The 16,981-nt window shown below is 37.8% G+C and overlaps 1 protein-coding gene across 1 annotated transcript; it reads left to right on the top strand.

Moving 5' to 3' along the window:
• Positions 1-864: 864 nt before the first annotated feature.
• Positions 865-15,766, top strand: ephx1 (epoxide hydrolase 1, microsomal (xenobiotic)). Its single transcript, XM_006625766.3, has 10 exons — positions 865-933; positions 4,031-4,064; positions 6,026-6,225; positions 6,407-6,587; positions 7,419-7,637; positions 8,996-9,125; positions 9,812-10,026; positions 12,292-12,400; positions 13,518-13,643; positions 13,928-15,766. The coding sequence occupies exons 3-10, from the start codon at positions 6,037-6,039 to the stop codon at positions 14,124-14,126; spliced, it is 1,368 nt and encodes a 455-aa protein (XP_006625829.2). The 5' UTR covers positions 865-933; positions 4,031-4,064; positions 6,026-6,036; the 3' UTR covers positions 14,127-15,766.
• The last annotated feature ends 1,215 nt before the right edge of the window (positions 15,767-16,981 follow it).

Genomic DNA, 16,981 nt, shown 5'->3' with positions numbered 1-16,981 from the left:
TAACATATATCTGTGTTAATATACAAAGTATATTGAAATTGCAGCATGTATATCAAGGGAGGTTATATTAAAATTGTACAATGCCCTGTGTTCAGTTTTGGTCATGGAAATACCAATGACAAACATATTGACGCTCTAGAATCCATTAAAAAAACAGTAACCAGATATATTTCCAGGCTTAAAAGGAATGTCCAATGCTGTCAAACACTAAAGAGCTGAATATTTTTCATCTTGATCTGAAAAAACCTGATTCAAGTGTTCAAAATCTTGCAAGGCAAAGACAAAGTTAACCCAATTGACTTCTTCAAAATCATCACTGAAACATGACCTCAAATGAATTTTTTAGAACAGCTTAGGTAAATGTCTCCTGGAGCTTTTCTGTAAGGATACGCAACACAGTCATGTTTACATTTAAGGCTTGTGCTTGCAAATAAGCTTTAATCATTGCTGAATTTCAAATGCTTTACATGTACTCTGGTTGTGAATGTTCATTTTTTGGAAATAAACTAAAGCGTTGCTATTTTTTCAAATTCCTGCATTTTCAATTGTCGGAATAAAGAATTCTCCTGCGTTTTATTGCTTTTTCAGCACTGGAATTTGGTTAAGGGCCCAATACGTCTGCTGCAATTTTATTATTATTATTTTGTCGATTATTATAAGGCCTTGAATACTTATTGAATATTGAAACTGTCTAATGTTTATGCTTTTTTTCGCAATAAGTCAATACGTAACCAGATAAGAAGCACTACACGAAACCCTTATATTTGTAAACTTCTAATACATTTACTAAAAGTCTTTATTTCAATCAAATTGACGCCGTTGGGTGCAGAGTTTAAAAACCACATTTCCCAGAAACCATTACACTAAGCTTCTATGCATTTGTATTAGGCAAGTCTGGGAGCGGAAGAATCAGTGCAACTGTCGTGTTGTCAGGTAGGGATAAGTTTTTCACTCCAGTGTTTGCTTTTTGTATCCGAATTTCCCCAAAATCTAAATTTAAGGAAAAAAACAACAGTGTTATTTGTATCTGCTTTAAGCGTTAAAAAAACTAATAGAATGTTACTTAGTATAATCCTTGCTATGAATAACGACTGACGAAGAACTTGTTTAATATTTTGCTGAATTCTTTAAATACTGTAGGATTGGTCAGAAAAGGCTAAATCGGGCCTGCGGCTGATAAGTGTTTTTTAAATGGCAACGTTTTGCATTCCCTTACGGTCATTACTCGCGATCTTTGGTTTCTCGAAAATAAAAACAAGCAATGAGTCCTTACTGATGAGAAAATATCGAGTAAACAATTCAATAAAGCTATCAAAGATAGAGTTATTTTTTAACCCTGTCGTACAGTGTGCAAACAAATTGTGTTGATTGTTCGGCTTTTAAATGTTACAAACTCAGTAATTATGTTGTGCACCGTACTACTTTTTGAAATAAACAGCTTAGGAGAGATCTGAAACATTAAAACTATTTTTATAAACAATTCAATAAAGTTTGTGCAAACAAATTGTGTTGATTGTTCGGCTTTTAAATGTTACAAATTCAGTAATTATGTTGTGCAAATATTGTGAAATAAACTCTTTAGGAGGGATCGGAAACATTAAACCTATTTTTTAACGCTGTCCAACAAGCACATAGTTCAATTAAAAAGCGCTGTGTTAGTAATTATGTAATTAAGTACTTAATTGCAGTAAAACGGGTCCCCTAGAATGAGAGTATAGAAATTCTATGTTCCTCAGGTTATCCTGACTCTGAAGCCACAGTACTGAACATACTGTACTTAGAAATGGCGTAAAATGTTTTATACTTTGACTAGCGAGTAGCATACCATATTTCCCTGCTTGCTTTCATCAGGTGGTTTTTGACTAGTCTGACCCAACCCTTTTGAATAATTTCGCAAGTGATAACGTTGCCCTGTTGCCTGCCTTCACAGTCAATGGGTAAGTGGGTCAGTTCATGTAAAACTGACCTGAATTTGGAATGACCATCTCAACCTTTCTTGAAATTCACCACATTTGGTCTATGAGTAATGGATTGGACGGAACATTTCACTTTTATCTCAAATATGTTTTTGAAATATGGTCATTTAAAAAAGGCCATTATGGGGTGTTTTTGTAATTATCCAGGTTTGTCAACTGGTAACACAGAGGTTAATGAAAAGCTTGTGAGGGGGAAGGGGATTAAATTGTGATTTATACCCCATATGTATTTTGGGAAGTGCAACTTGAGTTCCTAGGGTCTCATCTGAGAGGGATTTGAAACAGGGAAAGGGGGAACAATTTTGGCTGAAGGGGATCCAAGTAAGGAGATGCTATAGAAAGGAAGCTCTCTTTGCCACCCTCCTCAACTATTTTGTGCAATGCTGTGCCTACAGCTGTCCTGTACTTTAGTTAATGTTCTGAAAGGTGAAATAAGTTACTGAAGAATGTGCAGTGATTACTTACCGAAAGTGTTTTGGTAAATATCGAGTATAGCACAGTCAGAGGGAGGCATATGTATGTTCAAAATACAAAATAAAATGTGTGTTTCACTGTGTTACTCTCCAGAATAAACATTTGAGTTGAAAATCAGTTTTCTATGATCAGATATTCATCAATGGCCATTTTCATTGCTGGATCCCCCACCACAGTTCTCTATCTGGTATACCAATTTTTCCTTCAATTCTGAAAGTAGAGTTTTTTGTCAGAATTGACTGCCAATCTTTAAAATGTAATGAGCAATTATGCTTTGGAAGAGACAAAAGAGACAAAAAATCTAAATTCTAAATTAAATATAAAGAAGGGGCTCTACAGAAATTTAAGCATGCCTTTTGCAGAAAGTAGTTCAGATGACAACCAGTACTTTTGAGTTTATTAGTCCAACTTGACCCCCATTTCAGTTGCTGCAATAGTAATCTTTTCCTTTTTTCCAAGGATCATCAGATTACTGCAAATGGCCCTCAGCCTTTATCTTGTGTGTAAACAACATTTAGGTTAAGGGTCATGAGAGCAAATGTCTGTTTTCCTTTCATTTCTTTTCCCAGTTCATGAGAACTGCTACTTTTCATTTTCATAACAATGTGGATGCAAAAATTGTTCCAGACTTTGTTTACTTTTAGCACAGTTTTGCAATTCTCGTTTTCCTGTTCACTGCTTTAGTTCAACTTCAACTTTTTCAGGAGAGATTTTGCCAGGCCTGTTTTCACTGGCAGCCATCTTTCTTGATTACTTAGCAACCTGTGAGCAGCTGTGCGGCTCTTTTTATTTTGTTATAATGTATTTTGTTTGGAATGTTTTAATTCCATTTAATCTATAGACATCCATACGATCTGTAGGCAAGAGCATGATCAGATATAATGCAAATCATAAAAAGCCAAAATATATTAAATTTTTGAACATGTCAAGAAAACGTTAGTTTTTATATAATTGTTTTTGAAATTTCAACATTTCAATTTTCAATTTCAATTTTGTATTTTGAAAAGTGAAAGTTTACTGTAGCTGTAACAACATTGTTGCTGTAAATTTAAGGTTAGGACTGTTGGTCAATACACAGAAATCCACTTTGAAATTGCTTTATGTCTTTATTTAATTGTGTTGTGTTACGATAAACAGAGATGTATTTAAACAGCATGCCAATGACTTCATAAATGCTGTAGGTTAAATCTCCTTGGATTGTTAGAAAACAGTTGAGACAAATAAGATATTGTTTTTATTCTTGACTACAGCAAAGCAGATCCTCAGGAAGTGATTTGCATTTCCTTGTGATATACACTTAAAGTGAGTAAAGGAACAAGTAATGGGTTTATTCCTGAGCTTCACACCTGAAGAAGGCTCCATGGCCTCAACGTTTTGTTTTCTTCTATTTTCAGCATGGAATAAACATATTACTTGTTCCCGTGAGTATAAAATTGTGTGTGGGCACCTGAAGAAGGCTCCAGAGCCAAAACATTGTATCTCTTTTCCTTTCAGCATGGAATAAACCTTTTCCTGTTCCTTTGTTTCTAATGTTATTATGCATTTCTTATTCACATTTTATTTTTCTTGCAATTCTCCAGGGGGAACTCTTTCACTCCACTCTCTGAAGGCCAGGTCAGTAAAAGCTGCAGGGAGTGGCTATCTGTGGGGGAGAATGTTTACAGAACGTTTTGTAATGGAAAGTACAGGTACTTGCCAAAATAAAGGAAACCCCAACATAAGAGTGTCTTCATAAGGCACTGGGGCATCAAGCCTCATACAGCTTGGAGGTGCCTTGGCATAGATTCTACAAATGTCTGGAACTCCACTGGAGGAATGTGACACCACGAGATCTTCCATAGGAAGATCTTCCATCTTTAGAGATTTGGTGACTGGGATGGCCAGGACATATAGCTTCCACCGTTTTCATGCTCACACAACCATTCAGTACCCACACGTGCCCTGTCAATAGGGGGGGCATTGTCATCTATGATTCCACTCCCATCAGGAAAAAAATGCTTCACTGTAGGATAATTGTGATGACTCAGCATGGCGTTTTATACTGTATATTGACATTTACCTTGCCCTCTAACGAGTGGAGTGGACCTAAACCATTCCTGGAAAATGGACCCTACAGCAGAACAGAGCCAGCAGACCCCTTCTACTGTGGGAAACAGGCACATGAGCCTTTAAACCTTTTTGGCACATGTACACGTGTGCTCATCCACTTGTTGAGAACAGGGTGAAGAATGACTCATCTGACCACGTGACTTTTAGACCACTGGACGCACCACCTTTTCCGCAAGAGATCTTTTTTAGGCCCAATAAGGGTGTTCATGCACTGTAACCAAACCATAGTATCTCTCTCTGTGAAGTCTGACGGACTGTGACTTGATGAAGCTGCCTGCTTGCGCCGTAGATTAATACTTGCAGTCAACGGTACTCATCTGGACATCACTGCCAAGGAGTATGTGCTTTCATCCACAGTTGCCCCTAGCTGATGATGGGTTTCCCTCAGACTTCCATGTCAATATCACCTTAGCCACTCTTCCTTGTGAAACATCGGCATGTTGAGCTGATTTCGCCATTGAAGCTCCTGGCAAATGTGCCCCAACTATCGCCCCTCTCTAAGAATTACTTAGATCTCTTCTTCTAGCCATGGTATCAAGAATATTAGGAAACTGGGCCTATTCACCATTTTTATACGTGATCCTTAGCATGATGGGATGTTATCTGCTTAATTAATTCAAGAACCACACCTTTGTGGAAGCACCTGCTTTGAATATATTTTGTATCCCTCATTTACTTGAGTGTTTTCTTTATTTTGGCAGTTACCTGCCAGCAGTCTACTGTACTTTCAGAGTCTTTTAAATATACTTTCAGATACAGTGCATACCAATGGATGTTTTTTGTCATTCAGTGTGCCATGTAGAAGTAAAAGGGTGAGACTTAGATTAAAGCGTTAATTTGAAAGAAGATAAATTCATTGTCTTGAGGGAGCTCAAGGGCTCTGCTAATTCATACGCTAATCCCTTTTGCTGTTCATGGAAGTTGTTGTTTAACTTTAATAGGCCTTCACAGTGTTTGTAACAAGCCAGTCAGGCTTTCATTCTGAATTACAGAATAGCACAGATTTGACCACTTTCTGCATTTTGCAGATTATAAGTTTATCTAAAACGCTATTAAACATACAATATTAAAATATTCTCTATTTTGGGGAATAGCCACCTGTCTTTTCAGTTCCACTCGTATCGTGAGTTTTCACACTTTCAAAATAAAGTTACAGGTCTTTGTGCAAGAAAGTATACAGTAATACCCCCTGTATTCACATACATTTGCACACAAGGGGTGGCCAATTTAAGTGGGGATGGATGGATGGATGCAGGTAGGGTGTTAAAGTTATGAGGTGGTCAGGGGAAGAATGGGGTTGTTTTAGTCCGATTACTGATTTACTGTTTTTTTTCCCCCAAAGGGTTTTGTCTGCAAAAATGAAGAATATTATAAAATCTATTAAAAAAATACACACCCAGTGTGTTCAGTCTACCCATGCTCGGTGCTCAAGAAAATGGATGACTCTCTGCTTTCTATGTCTGTAGCATTGGGCACCATGCTTTTGGAGGTGGCAGCAGCTGTGGCCCTGGGAGTAGTGGTCTGTCTGCTGGTGTTCAGAAAGAAGAAGGTGGAGGAGACACTGGAGGCTGAGGATGGCTGGTGGGGAGCAGGCCAGCGGCCTGAGTCTGCGGAGGACGAGACCATTCGTCCTTTCAGAGTGCAGACGTCCACTGAGGAGATTCAGGTGGGGTCATGAGGATGCGAGAAGTTTGTTTCAGGACAGATGAAGGGAAGTGATCTGCCCTTGAGGGTTCTTTTTGTAGCACTCTCGTATAATTGTATAAGCTGTGCATAGAAAATTGCAGCTTATGAGGGTGATTGCTCACATCTGTAAAAGAACCAAAAGATTTCATTCTGTGTTTCAGGATTTATACAGACGCATTGATCAGACACGACCTGTTCCCTCTCTGGAGGAAAGCCGGTTCCATTATGGATTTAACTCCACATACTTGCAAAAAGTGGTGTCCTACTGGAGGAACGAGTTTGACTGGGAAAAGCAAGTCGCAAAACTAAATAAATATCCACATTTTAAAACCAAAATTGACGGTGAGGTTCAGTTTTTTATTTGGAATCCTTATTTTGAAAGTTATTTTTATTATACTCGCCCGATCTGGGATACCCAGTTATGTTTTTTTCTTGGGTATCAGCGACGATACCCATGACGGCACACGGGAGAGTATGGAAGTGCCTGCACACATTCTGACCTTTAAGCCACATTTTGCAGGGAAAACAGCCCTGTTTTGGAGGTTGAGCCCTCACTGAAAGGCTATCAGCACCACAAACCTAGGGAGATCTGCGCAAGCACTGACTGACTGACCCCATCTCATGTGTACTGCTTCATGGGCAATCTCATTCAGAGATCTAGCAACATGAAACACACTACACCCGTGATCATAGAGGTCACCCTATGCTTGGGCAAGCACCTTTGCTGATTTAGCCATTTGGGAGGTCCCAGTATTTTTTAATGACCTTCAACTTATTTTCCTAAAACGGGCCTGTTTGAGGATGGTTCTCAGTACTTCTTTATATTGGCAGTCTCTTAAAGTGAACTTTAAAGGAGTCATTTTCAAACTTTAATCTATTTTTTTCCAGAACACACATTACAACATTCCAAATATTTGCCAGAACAAATTTGCCAATGAAAATTATTTTAAGAGATGTTAGGCAAATTTGACCTGGATTAGCGTCACCTTTGTTTTTATGCTTTGGATCAGACTGGTATTTAAAGACACTTTTTTAAAAGCCAGGATTTGGAATCCAAACAATATTAAAAGAAAGATCAGTAAGCAATAAATGTTTCTGCATTTGTATGTTCTCAGTTCTGGTGCAGCGTTTAAATACAGTTGCAGTTCTAACAGTGCGTGTCTGTGCATTCAGGGCTTGACATTCACTTTATCCATGTGCGTCCTCCTCACCTCCCTGAGGGAAAAACTGCCATTCCTCTGCTCATGGTACATGGCTGGCCTAGCTCCTTCTTTGAATTCTACGGAATCCTGCCTCTCCTGACCGAGCCCGCCAACCCTGATGACATTGTATTCCAAGTCATCTGTCCCTCCATTCCAGGTTATGGTTTCTCTGAGGCACCTCATAAACAAGGTAAGGTAATGGAGTGAGCTGAGGAGAAGGGTCACTGTATTTACATGTAATGGGGACTCCCCTCAAATACTACCAATGTGCAATGATGCAACGGCAGCCATAGTGCGCTAGAACCACACATCAGCTATTAGTGGGGAGAAGAACAGAGTGATGAAGCCATGATTGGTAAGGGCCAATGGGGAAATTTAGCCAGGACACTGGGGTTACACCCCTACTCTTTTTGAGAAACGCCTTGGGATTTTTAATGACCACAGAGAGTCAGGGCCTCGGTTTTACATCTCATCCTAAGGATGGCGCCTGTTTACAGAATAGTATCCCCGTCACTATACTGGGGCATTAGGACCCACAAAGACTGCAGGGTGAGTGCCCACTACTGGCCCCACTAACACCTCTTCCAGCAGCAACCTTAGTTTTTCCCTGGAGGTCTCCCATCCAGGTACTTACCAGGCTCACACCTGCTTAGCCAGTTGTGAGTTGCAAGGTGATATGGCTGCTGGCGATTTAAAGACATTCAAGTGATCGAGACAGTGCATAGTCATTAAATGCTTGTGTCTGTCACTGTTTATTTGTTAAAGGGTGCTGTTGCAGCTCACAATGCAGTGTTATAAAGTAGGCTGTACTGTACCACCCTGCTGATGTTCCTTTTAGGTATGAAGTATATCAGGGCCTGTTTTGCTTTCTTCTGTTAAAGTAGAGCCTTTTGCCGCCGGAGCTCTGAGGTGATGGTGTCAATGCTGTTTGTCTTTTGGCAAAGCTCATGCAAACGTTTTGTGGTACCATTGGGGGAAAAACTCCAGCCATTCTTCAGCCATGTGAAAAAAAACACATCTTTGCACAGGAAACTTATTCATTTCGACACAGCTACTGCCATTTTGTAATTCAGTTTTACTCATGAGAAAGGAAAAATGTATTGGTTTAATTCATTCTGGTAATAATGTACAGTTTGAGCTTTAACTTCAGGTTCTGCTGCAGGTGATGAGATTCCTCAACAGTTAGCTATTTCAATTTCAGTTTTGGACCTGGGGTGTTCGCCAAATGGAGCTTGTATGTGTTCCCTGTGTTCCCATGGGTTTCTTCAAGGTGCTCCAGTTGCTTCCCACAGTCCAAAAATGCCCTGTTAATTTAAGTGGCTTCTTGGAATATTTTGCATGCGTGCGTGATTTTGTGTCTGTGTCTGCCCTGCTATAGACTAGCTTCCTGTCCAGGGTTTACCCTGCCATGCTCCTGCTGCCTGCTGGGATAGGCTCCGGCTCCCTCTGTGACTCTGAATGAGAATAAGTGGGTAGAAAACGGATGGGTGGTTTTGAAGGGTGGCTGTGTGTACAAATACATGAAGCTGTGATCAATGTCCCTGGCAGGCTTTGACTCAGTGTGTGCTGCTCACATATTCTACAAGCTCATGAAGAGACTTGGCTTCAACGAGTTCTATGCTCAAGGAGGTGACTGGGGATGTCTCATCTGTACGAATATAGCCCAGCTGCAGCCCAGGTAAAAGATCAAAAATGGGGGTGGGGGGGTGGGTTAATTCCTGCCTTTGTTCAATTCTGTGCTATTAAAATGAATTGCACTAAATTGGAATTCAGGGTAACTGGAGGATTTTTCAATCTATTTGAATGGTTGATATGTTTTTTGCTGAACAGACCTTTAAAGGTTACTGAAAGTTTGGAACTGAGAAATGTAAAAATATCCATACATTCAAATGTTTATTTTATAAGAATGGTGGATGTATGCATTAGAAACACAAAAACCAACAGTTGTAATAAACTTTAAAGTCATTACAGTCATCAGGTACAGTATGATATATTTTAGCTGTACCATGTACAGTAGTCTAAGACTAATGAATCATAGGGTTTATGGCTGGAACCAGAGACCGCCCATTTAATTAACTTTGTGTGCTTAAAACAGGTAACAGTGATTACAGCTGTGATTTCTTTACAGTTCAAGGGAGACTGGCAGTGAGGTTGCTTTTCACATAACCTCTCAAGTCTATTAAAGGATACAGGCATACAAAACTTTTAATTGACTGATCTGTGCTAAATTTATTAAATTATTATTTGTTAAAGTAAATATGCCTTTTACTTTCACCTATGAGGGTTCACCTTTCCTCTTTTACAAGGTGAACCACATGGCTTCCTGTCCTTTGTATAACCATATTCTTGTGTCCCTTACTTTAGTCGTGTTAAAGGCCTGCACCTCAGCTTTTTGTCGGTGGCCAATCCTGGCTTGATTGCGGGGCTGTCTCTACTTTTTGGGCAGCGTTTTCCCGGGCTATTTGAGCTCAAGGATCACGACGTCAAGCGTCTCTTTCCCTTCATGAAGAAGGTGGTCGTGGAATTGCTGAAGGAGTCGGGGTACATGCACATTCAGGCCACCAAGCCTGACACTGCAGGTGAGTTAGGCAGCCAAGGCTAGGTTAGGGGCTGTTAATGTCATCAGGGATTGAATTACCTTTTCAGTTTGAAACGTCAGCCGATGTTAGCTTTGGTGTGAACACTCAGCCTTAATGCAGTTTTTATTAGTTGTTATCACTGCCCTATATTGTGATATCAGTGCCTTTATTTCTGTGTTATGATGCTATATTAATGATAGTGATGTACTTCACACAAAGCTTTGATTTGATTCCTGTTATCTGTTTCCCATTTTTATGGTTGTAGAAAATATGTGATTGAACATTCAGTATTTCTTGCACGAGTAAACAAAAGCATGGAAATGGTAAGACTTCCTGTACTGGAGTTTGCAACAAAAACAGTTTCACATCATAGTAAGCAGTATTTTGTTGGTCTTCCTTTAGATGGGATAATACAGAGAAGGTACTTCCTGTAGCCTTTTAATACGTTCATTCACATTTCAGTAGGGATTTTGGCTCATTTTGTATGGAATTTTTAATCCTTCTAGTCCTTTAGTACTGTACTTCTCCAGCTCCTTCAGATTGTACTTGTAAAGTATTTTCATTAGTTCATACCATAGATGTTCTGTTGAATTGAGGTCTGGAGATTGTGATGGGCAGCTGAGCACCTTAATTTTATGCTACTTTAACCATGTGGTAGTAAATCTGGAGATGGGCTTCAAGTTCAAATTAATATTTGTTGGAATCCATCTAACCCTCACTTCTAACAAGGACTCCAGAACCAGAGGTTATGAAATGGAGCCATTTCTGTACTTCATAGAAAATATCCAGTTTTTGTCCCTAGTATAAATTATCCTCTCAAACTACATTATGAAATGGAGCCATTTCTGTACTTCATAGAAAATATCCAGTTTTTGTCCCTAGTATAAATTATCCTCTCAAACTACATTTCTGACTGCACATCAGGGTAAAACTTTGAACACAAAAATTATTTTGTGTTCTCTTCCTGTTGGGGTAGCAATTATTACATTCACCTAGAATATGTGAATGGTGAAAATCAGTCAACTCTGGGATGTCTTATGGTTATTTTAAAGTCATCATTAGAGATACTGAGGTCCAAGATCTTTCACCTCATATCTTTGGACAATTATTTTGACTGGCCCCATGATGAAGTGGTTCTGAGTATTAAGCTTCTGTGTAAGACCTTATCGATTACCTGGTGGCTTTGTAATAATTGACTCATTGAGGCTTCTGAGGCTTTGTGAAATCAGATGATGATAAACAACAGCAAATTTACTTTTCAAAGTTTATTTTTGCCATTAACAGAGTGGGAATGAATGTGAACATTGCATGTTTAGACAAATGTGGTTATCTTGTACTTAATGTGGAAAGATGCTTTTACAAAATCCATTACTGTCTTACAGTAATGTCTTTGCGTTTTTGGAATTTAGAGCCAACTGTGCCGATTCTAATAAAAATAATTTATTCTCACTGCATAATCTATGATTTGCAATAACAATCACATAACTTTTTTTTCTACCAGTTTTTTTTTTTTAATCCTATAACATATCTAGGATAGATACCGTGTGTTATACATGTAGTTGCCTCTTTTTTGACTGAAGTTTCTTTATAATTGAAGGTTTAAGCTAAGTCTGCCTTTTCTTTACTTTTGTGTTGCTTTTATGTGAATATTTTAAACATCCCTATACATGTATGTTTTCAGTGGGAGGGCATTAGTAAAGATATTTTTTCAAGCAAGTATATGAAAGGGATTTATACCTTATCTCTTCAGAATATTCTCTCCTAAAGTTTATGGATATCTTGTTGTTTTTCCTGGCTTGGGCTCTCCAGAGAATCTCAGGTCTTATCGTATTATGAGTTATTAGTAGGCATCTCATTTCTTGTTTCAAAAGATCTGAAGTTAATATTCCTGAAGACAACAACTAAGAGGTCTTTGTCATTGGCAAAGTATATTTGTTTAGACATTTCTAAAGTCATTGTTTTCTCACATTCACCGCCCAAGTGGACAGTTCCTCATTCATATCTGCCAATAATAGAACTGGAGCACCAAGCCAAAGTATACAGTGTTAACACTGTTATTTTAAGCATGTGTGCTTTCCTCAATTTAAGATCAACAGTGTACCCTCCACATAAAGGATGCTTTAAAAAGGATAAGTCCATATCTCTGTGGAGGGCAAAAAAGCAAAAAGTACCCCAATGCCAGTGATGCACTTTATTTTCCTTGAGATCCCAAACATTTATACAGGCAGTTTGATATGTACTGTATATTGTGTTTGCATTCTGCAGGTCGTGCACTGAATGACTCTCCTGTTGGCCTGGCTGTGTACATCTTGGAGAAGTTTTCCACATGGACTGATCCAGAGTTCAGGAACCTGGAAGATGGAGGATTGGAGAGGTATCTGCTGTCTTTTTTTCCTGAATGTCTTTTTATCAAAGAGATTTAATCCTTTATTTAAATTCTTTAAAATTATTTTAATACTTTGGTAGCCATTTGAAAGAGAATATTGTCCTTGGGCGATCAAAGTTTTAAATTCCTAAAAACTAAGTAAATTATAAATGATTTTATAATTTCATTATAAAATGAAATTATAAAATCAAGTGACATATAAGAACAAGTGACATTGCAAAACTTCTAGAGTGGCACTGCACAGTGAAGTGAAAATTTACAGTAGACATGCATATGATCATAGTTCATCAGGCAGAATTGTACACATGTATAAAACCTTATTGACTGCACAAATGTTTGTAAAGGCAGTACAGAGCAACACCCTTAGAAACTGTTGTGTTAGAAACTGTTGTGACATTCATATTTAGACGACACAGTTTGACTTTACAATCCAGCATTTTGTGTACAGTATGTGATCATTAATATAATGTAAATGACAAATCCAATATATAATATACATTTTATATTTGGGTAATTCATGAATAGCTTTAATCATAATAAAAATAAGCTTTGTGTTGAACTCACTGGTTGTTATTGCCTTAAGGGGATATGCAACCAAATACTAACTTTTACACTCTGTAATTCACTTAAAGTGAATTTGTCCCAATTCTTATGATAACTTAAAGTAATTGGGTTGAACACAGAGTATTTTTTTATGATATGATCAAATGTATATTTGGAATGACTCAAAAATAAAATAGATTATATGATAGTTAATATGAATAATAACCACAGTGTCACAAAAACAAATAACTTGACTGCAGAGAATTTCAAAATTGTTTTTGCTGTCACAATACTTTTGGAGGGCACTACATGGGGACATGTACTTTATTTCCATATGCTGTGGTTTTCAAGCCATTTAAAGCCGTGTGTGGGTCACAAAACTTGTTACAAAAAACAGCCATTTTTATTGTCGCACACCTTGAAGAAGAAATTTAAAGCTGTTCAGTTTGTTTGTTAATAGTTCATTATAACTTAACTTATTTACCTGATTGCTGTCACCTTATTTATAATTTGTGGTTTCACTTGGACACTCTTTTCAATCCCTAACTTGTTCAATTTTCAGGAAATATTCCATAGATGACCTCCTGACTAACGTGATGATTTACTGGGTGACGGGTTCTATTATTTCCTCAATGCGCCTCTACAAGGAAATCTTAGGGAGAGGAGTCGGCACTCAAAAACATGACAAGTGAGTTTGTAAAGATGTAGGAACCTTAAGAGCAGAATTCCAGTTTTGGTAAGCCCACTCTACTAACTATAACATTTCACTTGGCAGAGGAAAAAATTGATTCGATTTCAGGGAAACTTCTTTGAAGTTTTTTTCTTTCTATTAATGAATTGAACAAAAAGCAAAAAAATTCAGACTTTGTATTCTGTGATATTATGGGAGAATCAATACTAAAACATACAGGCCAGAGGCTCCCCACTGTTCTGACAGTTACCTTCTCTCTTACCTTCTCTCTGGTCTTCCAGAGTACCTGTGCGAGTTCCCACTGCCGTTGCCTGCTTTCCCAATGAGCTGGTGCACTTGCCGAAAATCTGGGCGAAGCAGAAGTACCCGAACGTGGTGTCTTTCAACTATTTGCCCCGTGGGGGACACTTTGGGGCTTTCGAGGAGCCAGAGCTGCTGGCGGCAGACATCCAGAGCTTTGTTAAAAAAGTGAGCAAGTAAGCTACAGGCCCATGCTCCTTCACTGAGCACTTAGGCACTTAGCCACCTTTTTTTTAAAATGCCAGATCAGAAGCGATAGTGATTGGCATTATAAGATCAGCCTCTTTAAGATGAATTCATTATCTTTCAGCTTGTTGTTCTGACTGACGCAGCAGAATTTTGCCTTTGAGCATCAATGCCTTTTTGACAGTTAGTTGTACAGAGGTGGCATGCGTTGAGCTTGTTAAAATAATTCTCTAAGCGAGTCAAGGGAAATGGAAGGATTTCCTATTCTTCCTGACTGAATAGGATGCGCAAGGTTTCAGTCCACGTTTTAAGAGGTAGATGTTTTCAGTGAACTGTTAAGACCAGGAAATGAACAGAGCAACACTCAGAAGACAAAAAATAATGTAATGTTATGAAAGCTTAGTTGAAAAGCATAAAAAACAGTCACAACACGCAAATAATTAAGTATACATTAATTACCAAGATGCTTAATTTAGGTGATTACTTAATACTGATAATTACCAGGAATCGTGAATCAAATGGCTTTAAATTACATTCATCAGCTATTGTGTGGTGAAAAGCAAAAACGAGTATCTCACATTAATGATGCATTAATGTCTTACACATTATAGAAATAAGGATACCTGAATATTAACTTCTGAGTGTGTAAATGGGAAAGAATTAAGGCATGAAGGGATGGAGTTACAAATACACAGTAACAATAACACTTTAGAGTTAGAATTCAAAAATGGGATTATTTTATGAATATCTGAACAAGAGTTGTCTTACTTTTCTGTTCTGAGAATTAGTTAAAAAACTTACCACAACTCTTGCATTGTTAGTGAAACACTCTTATTTGTATTCATAAGATGTGCATTGCAAACCATTAATCAATAACAGTATGATAGTTAATCACCAGTGTTAGTATGTCACCAAGTGCACAGCAGTTTATTATCAAGTTTGTAACCAGCAACATATTTGTAATATGTATTAGAATTAAAATGTTGTTGATACTGTATGTATTATGCAGTGTTATGACTGCAGTTTAGAGTTCATTATGGCATTGTCTTTGCTCACATTTTCTTGAACATGGTAAAAACAGTTGATTATTTGGTTTGGTCTAAGAAGAATGTAAGCTTCATTCCAAATTATATTTGATTATATTTAGCTTTTACAATTACACAGGTATTGCAGTATTATTGGACCAATTAGAAAATCATAGAGGTTTATTTCCAATGTTTATAAATGTCACAAGCCATTAGTGGATGCAATTGGAGAGTATGGTCTTGACTGCTGAACTTTTGAAGACTATAAGCATAAACGGTAAAAAGCATTTGTTATCCAGATTGTGGTCAAAGATAATCAGATTGAATGTGTTATGATCTCCTACAGTACTAGTGGGGGACAGTAGAGAATAATCACTACGTTCTTTTCAAAGTGTTAACCAATAACAGTGATGTCTGTTTGGCCTTGAAGTACCATAGTTCTAAGTTTTTTAGGTCTCTTCTCCAAATCCTCAATGATGTCTGAAGAACTAGAATTGACTTTGATTGTTACACATTGTACTTTTTTTTGCCTTGTGTTTCTTTTCTGGATCTTGATTGGTGTTCTACACTACACTTCCAAATAAAAAAACACTTTGTAATTCACAAAAATGTTTGTTTTTTATAACTGCTTAAAATGTGATGGTAACTAGGCACTGCTTAAGAATTGTAAAAACTGGGCTGTTCTACTGTTTTTTCTTTTTGCTCACAAAGAAATAGCATACTCACCAATCCCTCACACATTGGTAACACATGCATCACCTGCATTTTCCTCATGTTGGTGTGTAAAGAAATTCTTCAGTCACATTCTCCACAGAACTAGCTTCATTCTGTATTTAGTTCCAACACGGGTACAAACTCTGGGAAGAGCTATGACCAACCCAGGACATATGCATTTCCGAACTTAATTTATAAATTGTTTGAATTAATGCTTCCAGAACCAAGAACTTTCTGCCAGCAGGTAGGACCATGGTATTATTTTCTCGCAATTGTGCAGCTGTTGAGGAACCCAGAGTTGTGCATCACTTAGTGTGATAAACCTTTAACTAACCTATATGTCACATGCCATCACATTTCAGGAATGTCCAAGATAGAAGAAGAGATCACCCCACAGAAGCATCATAATTTGGTATTAACTACCTTTCACTAAATCTTGGGTTTTGTTATTATTAGTATGTTTGAATCTGGAGAAAATATTTTGTAAAAGCATATTGTATAAAACAGTAGACACAATCTATCTAGGATCAGTGTGAGGTGAAATCAACTTGCAGGAAAGGACAAACCACTTTGTTTGCAAGAAAGGCATTCCTCAACATTTTAGGAATTAAATTGAAATTCATGGTCATTTTTCTGAGAGTAAGATGTTAAAGTGATGGAGTAGCTTTTACTAAACTGGTATCACTTGAAACAATTGTCTGTCAAGTTACATTCTGATCACAAACCTTAAAAAAATCAAAGAAGTATTTCTCACATGATGCTAAAGCGATAAATCACGATAAAAGCACTATAATGAGAACTGGGTCTCCTACATGATTGGTCAAGCCCAAATCACCTGTTAAATATCACATGCACAGAAGGAGAAGGGGGAGACTCTTGGTTTATAAGTGCATTTAAATTATGTGAGTATGCAAGATAATGGAAAAGAGAGGTTGGGTGTCCAGTTAACGCTTATTGTCCTTTTTGCTATTAAAGCTGAAAAGGCTGTGATCACCGTTAAAATAAATGTCAACGAGTGGTAAGAGGCTCCAGCTGCTGGTCCCGTCAGCCTCCTGTTTTTCCCAAGCTCCATATCCTGCCTCTGGATGGTCCGCAATTCCCTCGAGGCAG

Source organism: Lepisosteus oculatus, chromosome 2 (genome assembly GCF_040954835.1).
Source record: "Lepisosteus oculatus isolate fLepOcu1 chromosome 2, fLepOcu1.hap2, whole genome shotgun sequence".
In the NCBI taxonomy this organism is placed as follows: domain Eukaryota; kingdom Metazoa; phylum Chordata; class Actinopteri; order Semionotiformes; family Lepisosteidae; genus Lepisosteus; species Lepisosteus oculatus.
The sequence above is the reverse complement of the archived record's forward strand: the minus strand, read 5'-3'. Positions and strand labels throughout refer to the sequence as shown.

Coding starts and splice junctions, on each gene's coding strand:
- ephx1 (XM_006625766.3), top strand. CDS start 6,037: ATGCTTTTGGAGGTGGCAGCAGCTGTGGCCCTGGGAGTAGTGGTCTGT. Junction 7,638..8,995: donor TGAGGCACCTCATAAACAAG/GTAAGGTAATGG, acceptor TGTCCCTGGCAG/GCTTTGACTCAGTGTGTGCT. Junction 13,644..13,927: donor GGCACTCAAAAACATGACAA/GTGAGTTTGTAA, acceptor CTGGTCTTCCAG/AGTACCTGTGCGAGTTCCCA.